General features: G+C 38.5%; 2 protein-coding genes across 4 annotated transcripts; one reads left to right on the top strand and one right to left on the bottom strand.

The window, feature by feature from the left end:
* Window positions 1–4,447: 4,447 nt before the first annotated feature.
* On the bottom strand, window positions 4,448–6,382 carry LOC110937348 (monosaccharide-sensing protein 1-like). Of its 3 annotated transcripts, XR_002590732.2 has the most exons (4): window positions 6,264–6,382; window positions 5,098–5,755; window positions 4,774–4,834; window positions 4,448–4,641 (listed from the first exon to the last, which is right to left on the bottom strand). XR_002590732.2 is itself a non-coding variant. In XM_022179758.2 (2 exons), the coding sequence occupies exon 2, from the start codon at window positions 5,628–5,630 to the stop codon at window positions 5,130–5,132; it is 501 nt and encodes a 166-aa protein (XP_022035450.1). In that variant the 5' UTR covers window positions 5,631–5,755; window positions 6,264–6,382; the 3' UTR covers window positions 5,041–5,129. The 3 variants fall into 3 exon arrangements, 1 of the variants encoding a protein (XP_022035450.1); XR_002590733.2 differs by lacking the exon at window positions 5,098–5,755 and having other exon boundaries at window positions 6,264–6,374; XM_022179758.2 differs by lacking the exons at window positions 4,448–4,641; window positions 4,774–4,834 and having other exon boundaries at window positions 5,041–5,755.
* A 1,189-nt stretch (window positions 6,383–7,571) lies between these two features.
* On the top strand, window positions 7,572–9,389 carry LOC110933931. The gene is made up of 3 exons (XM_035985654.1): window positions 7,572–7,924; window positions 8,103–9,323; window positions 9,383–9,389. The coding sequence occupies exons 1-3, from the start codon at window positions 7,572–7,574 to the stop codon at window positions 9,387–9,389; spliced, it is 1,581 nt and encodes a 526-aa protein (XP_035841547.1).
* Window positions 9,390–10,253: the final 864 nt, after the last annotated feature.

Here is a 10,253-nt window from a genome sequence, read left to right as displayed (position 1 = left end):
TCTTTGGAAACTTTCCTTTTGGTGATACCCCGGTTCGTATGGTTGGCTTCCCCTGCGCGTACTCATCCACTTCCGCCGCCCGGCCGCACTCTCCACCACGAACAAACACATCATCACCAAAATCGGTCATAACCGATTTCCCCTTGTTTCCACCGATTCGGTTCTCTCCTTGATCACAATTCCTTCCGGTTCCTGTTAAACCTTTGGCTCTGATACCAATGTTGGTATCATCGTCATCGGAAACCCAGGACCAATCGGAACGGATGGACTTGTGACCACAAACACAATCATTCACGTACAAACCACAACACTCACACGAATTCATGATAACTAATTGAAACGAGAATGATTTGCAGAAAACAATAACTAACCGAATGAATAAACTTGATTGACTGAACTTTGAATATGATAACTAACTTGATAATACACACGTTCGAATATTCTGATAACTACCGGTTTGATAGGGAAGTTTGGCAGCGGCTTTATAGGGATCAAGAGGCATGTCTCCAACAGTCACGTTGTTTCAAAAGAGATGTGACGATTCTGAATAACCGCCATTCGGTTATGGAGACACACCGGTTCGCTACTTGGCCCAACTTCCTCATCAATAACCGGCTGTTTAATGGACTGGACATACAAATCGTTCGACCCAAACTGGTGGCCTACGGCCCAACTAAAATACATAAACATAACTATTGTTTTGACCCAATACTAATAGACATAAAACAAACAAATGTAAACAGGCCCGAGGCCCATGTTCTGGACTCGGATGATTCTTGCTTATCGAAACAAACTTCAAATATGAATAATGTAACATGAAGAAGATATTTGAAGTTGGATTATTCTTATCTAAAATTTATGAATAATGCAACCCAGTTGTGATACGAGGCCTGTGGACCAAGAATTAGCTCAGATTCAGGCTTAAAAAGCTGCACATGACCATGCTCTTATGCGGGAAGCAGGGCTTCCACCAGGTGGGTACATATCTGCTAACCCTAAAAGGGGAGGGGTCAAAATCAAGTATTTCAGGAAGAATAACAGAGCAAAACCAGTTGTCAAGTATGGCCCTATGCTTTCAGACCTTTGAATTAAGGGGTTTGTGGAAGAAACCCAACGAATCTCAGCAAAGACAAAAACAGGTCCGTTGAGATGGGCTGCAGTTATTGTGGCTAGCTCTAATGCCCTAAAAGGTGATGAACAAAGCGACGCTGGTGAAGCCCAGGAGCATACAAGTGCAGTGAATTCAGTGCATATGGATGAGGATGAACCGGTTTTAGTCCAACCTGTCTGTTGATGGGGTTTCGGATGTGGTAAAGAGTAATGGTTTAGTCGTTAACACAGGTCCTGACTCGAGCACTGATACGAGCTCAAACCCTGCTGTCCCGGTCCCTGCTGATGCTGCTAATGGTACAAGTCGGGATGCCGGGGGTACCACATCTGCTGCTGCTACAGTTTGGAACAGCCAAAAAACTGCAGGGGGGGCATCTATTAACCAGAAAAGGTCTTGTTGGGATAACCATAGGGCTGGAAGTCTTTCGTATGCTCAAATGATGAAGCAAAATAAAGAAAATGAAACTGTCAAGGAGTATTAACCAGAAAAGGTCTTGTTGGGATAACCATAGGGCTGGAAGTCTTGTTGATATAATATACATATAAAGTTTTTTCAAGGATATCGCGATGTATAAAATAGCGCTCGCTATTCGCTATATAGCATATAGGTACCTTATCACTATTTTTCGCTATTCGCCATTAACAACTATGATCTAGAGGGATACTGTTTTAATACTTCATATAGTTTTGCTCTTAATCAATTTATATCAAAGCCCTGAAAATATTAGATGTGTCCCCATGACCACGCCAAGTATCAACTCTGGCGTCGGGATCGTCTTTGCCAAATAATCAGACTCGTCTAACAGCAGCTATCAAAACCAGACACAATCACTACCATCCACCGACTCATGCGTCACTACTCGACTACTCGTCATGACATGGGGATCGTGGTCGACTTTTTCCAAGATCCCAACATCACCAGCACCAGCACTGGCACCGCCTTGCTTGATGGAAGTTTCGGGAAAAAAAACCCTACATATCGCATCCAGAGGCGGTCATCCAAAAATTAGTTGGACTTTATCCATAACAAGTTCTTGTTCCACCTTCAAATATATGGATTTCTAGAGAGTTTACATTCTCATCCTATTGAACATTGATACACCGACACACCAGGAATCACAAAAATTTTCGACCTTGAATTTACCAAGATTGATGACATGTCAAAGTTTATCTAGATTCTAGAGGGATACTGTTTTAATACTTCATATAGTTTTGCTCTTAATCAATTTAGGGAAATTGAACTGTAATAATCCACCTACACCTTATTGGCCATTAATAATCCCACCTCAGAATATTCCCCCCACTAGTCCCACCATTCACCTATTTTCCTACAATGGTCCCCCGTTAAAAAAAACTTAACGGAGTTAAGCTTTTTTCCAAATTACAAACAGAATTTTTAGGGCTTTTGATTAGAATGACGATACGAGTCCATTGATGTAAAACTTGCCTCGAAAAGGTGATCCAAACGATGGAAAAAGGCGCTTCAATTCGGGTGTTTAAATTTCCAATTAACCAAAATCAAGTCACTTGGAGCACCATTTCGAAGTAAGTTTTACATCCATTGACTCGTATCATCGTTCTGATCAAAAAGCCCTAAAAAATTGTTTGTAATTTGGAAAAAAGCTTAACTCCGTTAAGTTTTTTTAACGGGGGACCATTGTAGGAAAAATAGGTGAAAGGTGAGACTGGTGGGGGGAATATTCTGATGTGGGATTATTAATAGCCAATAAGGTCTAGGTAGGATTATTACAGGCCAATTCTCCATCAATTTATATCAAAGCCTTGAAAATATTAGATGTGTCCTCATGACCATGCCAAGTATCAACTCTGGCTTCGGGATCGTCTTTGCCAAATAATCAGACTCGTCTAACAGTAGCTGTCAAAACCAGACACAATCACTACCATCCACCGACTCATGTGTCACTACTTGACTACTCGTCATGACATGGGGATCGTGGTCGACTTTTTCCAAGATCCCAACATCACCAGCACCAGCACCAGCACCACCTTGCTTGATGGAAATTTCGGAAAAAACCCTACATATTGCCACCATCTGCCTCCAGAGGCGGTCAGCCGGTCACCCAAAAATTAGTTGGCCTTTATCCATAATAAATAAAAGTTCTTGTTCAACTGTCAAATATATGGATTTCTAGAGAGTTTACATTCTCATCCTATTGAACATTGATACACCGACACACCAGGAATCATAAAAATTTTCGACCTTGAATTTACCAAGATTGATGACATGTCAAAGTTGGTATATCAATAAATATGATGAGGATTAGAAACAATCTGAAATCATAGTATTTAAAAGTGAAACAAGGATCCAAATTAGAAAGGGTCCGGCTTGCCAATGAGCTTGTGGTGGAGTGGTAAGGGAGAGACTTGTGTTTCTATGAGACTCAAGTTCAATTCCTGCTTCTCCCCACACTAGTACAAAAATGAACAAAGGATGCTATGGGTGTTTTCAAAAAATGCGGTTGGTAGGTTGCAACCGCATCTTTTGATTCATCTAACAAAGTCATGTATTTATTTAAAAAAAAACATCGCCCAAAAGATGCGGTTCTAGTGTAACCGCATCTTTCAATTTCGCAAAAGATGCGGTTCTAATGTAATCGCATTTTTAGCATCTTTCAATTTCGATCTTAAGATGCGGTTCTAATATAACCGCATTTTTTACATTCACTAGAATGAATCTACATCCACTGACCCATTCAATTATTAATTCAATCTATAAAGTCTGACAACTTGACTTTTATATACATAAATTCGAACTACCATTTTAACCTTAATATAAACTTAAACTATTTATAATATATACAAATCAAGTGACATGTATCTTAAATATTTATTTTTAAAAAATAAGATATTTATAATATTTTGACTACACACGTATAGTCAAAGGAATAGGAGAAAGATTTCAAAAGTTTGAAAATCATCATCTTCTTCCATCGTCTTCCTTTAATATCTCAATCAAACATTTCATATTTTTCATATCTTTTTCCTTTAATACTTAAAGAAACGAAGGCTCGTCAAATTTTTATCATCTTCTTCGTTTTATCTTATGTATACATTAAACTAAAGGTATTATTTCATTTATTGAAATTTTATTTTAGTTTTATTGAATATTATTAATATATTTTGTTATATTTAGGTGAAGGTCGAATTTTACAAGTTTTTTTAGACATCTCATTCAATCATCAAGCAAAGGTATGAAATTTTAACTTTATGTGGTTATTTGTTATGTGTATGTATATTTGTGTGAATACCTTCGGTGGGTCGTAAGTCGTGTTGCACGTTAGGTCAAACGACTCGTCTATAGAGCAACAGGAGCCTACACCGATACCAAATAATGTTGACAGGAAACCAAACACTAGAGCTACATGTGAAATAAAAGGAAAAATCATCTCATCGCTTGCAGCGACGCCAAGTTCATACATAAACACAAATCGAATAACGCATAGCCAAAATAGTAGGATGCCCAATCCGAACGATAAAACAGCTTAGCGATAGTTGAATCCGATTGAAAACCTGTTCATTATCAAAAAATCAGAGTAAAGTTAATACAAAACCACCAAGACATTGCAGAATTTAGGTCTACTTGAGGAAGAAAAGAAAACTAATTAGTACATAACGAAGTAGGCTAGATTGAAACGTGCTTACGCTGTCAAATGAAGAATATTTAGCTGAAACAGCTTAGTAGCATGTAAATGTGACCGTAAACCTATTCATTAACAAAGATTCAGAGTAAAATCAATACAAAACAACTGATAAAGTGATGCGGTAGCTCAAATCTAAGATATTATACAACAAATAAATGAAAAAGTGGATATAAACTTGTGGAATTTGGTACAAAATTAGCAGCAGTTGTAAAACTTGTTCATCAACAACAATTCATAGTAGAACACAGCAAAGAATCCAGATCCTATATTGAATTATCTTTATTTTTCACCGTGATTACCATACACCTCAAACATAACAATTCACCTGTTGTAGTATTTGAATCCCAACACCAACAATCAATGCTTGTTTAATACCAGCTTGGAAAGATCAGCCCAACTTGTCACATCTTTAGTAGACTGTTGTGGTTTGATCAGACCCGACTGAATCGGGTTCTGACCCATCGTATCATCTAAACAAAGAACTGATCTACTAACAAGAGCCGAGGCCCGAACCCCGTCACCATCATCCGCAACCGGGAGTGAAGCAATGGACCCGCGTCTGGATTCTGCACCACCCTCCTGGTGCAAGTAAATCCGCTGCAACCCGCCCGCTTTCTTCCCGTCTTCGGTCTTTGTATACGCCAACTGCCACCCACCACCAATCCCTATCACACTATTCGACTCGCTAGGCTGATCTGTGTTTAACATACTCCTAGAAACCGGAGCAATCATGTCTTTATCTACACTAGTTGAATTAAGCGATAGCAACGGGGTTTTTACATTATCATTAGTTTCGTCCACGGATATGTTCCCATTTTCGTGATTACTCTCTACATCCGGGTTTATGCTGATCGCCATGAAACATGCTTCCGAAATTTGGGAAGATCATGCTTCCGGTTTCGTTCTGTTTCTCGTGAACACTTCCGAATAGAGTCACCATTGGATCCATCATTTGTGCATAGATGGAACATACTGAAGTGAATCTACAAAACAAGGGTTTACAAGGTTTTTGGTGATATACCAAAGAGTAACTAGCTACAGATATACCAAACAGACACCACAGAACAAAACAGAGGTTTTCAGGTTTCAAATTACAATGTCAGTGTAACAAAGTTTTTGTTTCTTGACAGTAATTGTTGACAAGAAGTACTCACAAGTGACAAGGGATATATAAGACGGAAAATCACATGGTCATACCAATTAATACTTCATCTCTTCTGGCATATAAAAAAAACAGTTCTGAAATAGAAAACTAATCAGATCAACTAAATCCAAAACATTCACATAAATTCAATGAGAACAGTTAAATAATTAAGTAAAATAGAAAACAGATCAACTAAAGCCAAAACATTCACATAAATTCTGATACTTATGATACACATATTAATACTTCATCTCTTCTGGCATATAAAAAAACAGTTCTGAAACCTAAGAATAACAATTTGGCAACTTGTTATCGAACTAGAGTTTGAACTTTGAATAATAAGTTACCTCAAAAGAGAAAGTGCATATTTCCTCCGATGGTGGCTGATAAGTAACTATGTGTGTGATTCAATTAGGGTTAGGGGTGGTGTTGATGATATTTTTTGAAAACCGAATTGAAGAACGAGGGAAACTTAGTTAATATCGGAGGGAAAGTGAAAATTTTAGGAAAATTATTGGAGGCAAGACCATGAGGTATGGTGGGGCGGGGGTTTGGGGCATGGGTTGACACGTGGAGTTCGAGCCCCTTCGCTGACGTGTCTGTGGGGTATGGCGGGGCGTGGCTAGCCCGGAGTGGCTTGGCCAGGTGTATTAAAATAAAATAAAAAATCTAAAATTAAAACATGGCCCGCTATGCCCTAGCCAAGCCCACCCGGGGTGGTGACTTGGGCGTTTCTCTCCAACTCACGCCCGGCCTTAAAATCCCGCCCAAGGGGCCATGCCCAAACCCAAGCCCGGCCGGGGTGGTGACTTGGGCGTTTCTCTCCAACTCACGCCCCAACCCACGCCCCATAGTCTAAATATAGCATGCCACACGCCCGGCCTTAAAATCCCGCCCAAGGGGCCACGCCCAAACCCAAGCCCACCCGGGGTGGTGACTTGGACGTTTCTCTCCAACCCACGCCCCATAGTCTAAATATGGTTAGGATCCCCGTCTTACATACACACTTATTTTTTTTAAACTAGTAGGAAACTCACCGTGCGAGAAGTAAATAATGTTCAAAAAATGGAAAGGCGACAAAACTTACATAACAAAAACATGTAATAAAAAATAAAACATAGCATAATAATTTCATAACAGAATGTATGATACACGAAAGTGCATTCCTTAGTCGAACTCTCGCTCCCTTTTTTTTTTGGCTTTATAAATTCTTGTTAAAACTTTGGTGGTAGAACTTCTTTAACTAAGGGTATCAAAAAGTTCTTCTTTAATATATTATATAATTTCAGATGGATCGTGATTATTGGATGTATAAAATTTCGCGTGTATCCGAAATTTATACAGTGGGTGTTCGAAGTTTTATTAAGGTTGCCGAAGCAAATCGCATAAAGAAAGGAAGTCGTTCGATTTGTTGTCCTTGTGCCAAATGTGAAAACCTTAGATATTATAATTGCAATGAAATAGAGTTCCATTTGTTCGAATATGGTTTTATGCCTCAATACCATTGTTGGTCAAGGCATGGAGAGTCACTAGTTGAATTTAGCACCTCATCGACCACTTTAGACATTAATGATAGTAAATACAACAACGACTCATTATACGTTGATGACCATTCAAATGACCCTAGTGACAATTTAAATGATATGTTAAATGACATGGAGACTAATATGGGTGATGCCGAAAAAGAAAATCTACAACAACTATTTGAAGATGAAGAAAAAACATTATATACCGGTTCTAAATTTACGAAACTTGATGCTGTGTTGAAGTTGTTGAACTTGAAATCGAAAAACGGATGGAGCGATAAAAGTTTTACAAATTTATTAGTGCTTTTGCATGACATGCTTCCGGAAGATAATGAATTACCAGTTTCGACATACCAAGCAAAAAAGTTGATGTGTCCGATGGGATTGGAGGTTGAAAGAATACATGCATGTCCAAATAATTGTATATTGTATAGAAATCAGTATGCAAATGAACATAAATGTGTTAAGTGTGGTGCATCCAGGTATAAACGACTAAAAGATTCGGACGACGCTGACGATGATGTGAAAAAAATGGACCACCAGCTAAAATGTTGTGGTATCTCCCCATTATACCGAGGTTGAAAAGGTTATTTTCAAACGAAAAGAAGCAAAATTATTACGTTGGCATTCGGATGAACGTGTAATTGACCAAAAAATAAGGCATGTGGCGGATTCACCTCAGTGGAGAACCATTGATAACAAGTATCCTGAATTCGGGAAGGAGATGAGAAACATACGGTTTGGGCTTAGTTCAGACGGGATGAATCCTTTCGGGAACATGAGCAGTCGTCGTAGTACGTGGCCGGTTCTTTTATGCATCTACAATCTTCCACCGTTGTTATGCATGAAACGGAAATACATTATGATGTCGTTGTTGATTCAAGGTCCTAGACAGCCTGGTAATGATATTGATGTGTATTTGTCTCCTTTAATTGATGACTTAAAAACTCTTTGGGATTCGGGTGTAGAAGTATATGATGCCTATAAGAAAGAACACTTTCAATTGCATGCCATGATTTTCTGTACAATAAATGATTTTCCAGCATATGGCAACTTGTCAGGATATAGTACGAAGGGTAAGAAAGCTTGTCCTGTTTGTGAAGATGAAACAAGCTCAATATGGTTAAAAAATTGCAATAAAACTGTATACATGGGGCATCGACGATTCCTTCCGAAGGGTCATAGTTTTAGGAAGAAAAAAGAGGAGTTTAACGGAGAGATCGAGACCGGAACGATGAGGACGCGGTTTGATGCATTTGCACGAGTTGAAAATCTAAATACTGTGTTGGGAAAAAGATCTCGTGATAAGAGTGAAATCAATTGGAAAAGAAAATCAATCTTTTGGGATTTACCTTACTGGAGAGATTTAAATGTTAGGCATTGTCTAGATGTTATGCACATAGAAAAAAATGTATGTGATAGCTTGATAGGCTTATTATTAAATATTCCGGGTAAAACTAAAGACGGGATTAATGTCCGAAAAGACATGGTACTTTTGAATATACGTAAAGATCTTGCCCCAGAACAAAGAGGCGACCGTATTTATCTGCCACCTGCTTGTTATAACACAACAAAAGAAGAAAAGAGGCAGTTCTGTCAATGTTTACATGATATTAAGGTTCCATCAACTTATTCTTCAAACACTAAAAGATTGGTGTCGATGAAAGATTGTAAATTGCTTGGAATGAAGTCTCATGATTGTCATGTTTTGATGACACATATGACTCCTATCGCGATTCGTGGATTGCTACCTGATAACGTCCGACATACGATCACAAAACTTTGTTTGTTTTTTAACAACATTCACTCAAAGGTTATTGACAAAGAAGACTTGGATAAATGGCAAAAAGATATTTATGTTACCCTTTGTGAACTAGAGATGTACTTTCCACCGTCATTTTTTGATGTAATGGTTCACCTGATATCTCATATCGTACAAGAGATTAAAGCTTGCGGTCCGGTATTCCTACGGTACATGTACCCTTTTGAAAGATACATGGGTTACCTAAAAGGTTTTGTAAAAAACCGTAATCGACCAGAGGGCAGTATTATTGAAGGGTATACTTCTGAAGAGGCGGTTGAGTTCTGTCAAGGTAATGTTATCAATAATACATTACAATAAATAATATTATATATATATATATATATATTAGTGTTATCTACAATATAATAATTTGTTTTTTTTTCATAGGCTATATGGAGGGTGTCGACAGTGTTGGTGTTCCAGTAACTCGTCATTCGGGCCGGCTTCTGGGTCAGGCAGTAATTGGTATCAAAACAACCATGCCACAGCGAAAAGACGTGCAAGATGCACATTTAGTGGTCCTAAAACACATGACATGCCTTGCTCCATATGTTAATGAACACATGGAGATGCTACGGTTGACACACCCGGGCAAGGATGATTTATGGTACATAAAGACTCAAAACAAAGAGTTATCGAAGTGGATGGAAATGAAGGTAACCAAAACAGATGTTGATGATACTGTGAAAAGGCTTGGGCAGGGTCCAGACTGTAGAGTTATAACTTCTCAGGGGTACGACATTAACGGTTATACTTTTTACACCAGTGATCAAGATAAAAAAAGTGTTGTGCAAAACAGTGGAGTTACTATAACAGCATCAACGACCGAGTTCTGCAGAGGGCGCCACGATACAATGATGAATATCGCCAAAAATTCTTATTATGGTGTTATACAAGAAATTTGGGAATTGGACTATCATGATTTCACTATTCCTTTGTTCAAATGTAAGTGGGTGAACAACAGTACAGGTGTTCAAGTTGACAAATATGGTTTTACACTTGTCGAC

The sequence above is a fragment of the Helianthus annuus genome, chromosome 16 (genome assembly GCF_002127325.2).
Source record: "Helianthus annuus cultivar XRQ/B chromosome 16, HanXRQr2.0-SUNRISE, whole genome shotgun sequence".
In the NCBI taxonomy this organism is placed as follows: Eukaryota; Viridiplantae; Streptophyta; class Magnoliopsida; order Asterales; family Asteraceae; genus Helianthus; species Helianthus annuus.
The sequence above is the reverse complement of the archived record's forward strand: the minus strand, read 5'-3'. Positions and strand labels throughout refer to the sequence as shown.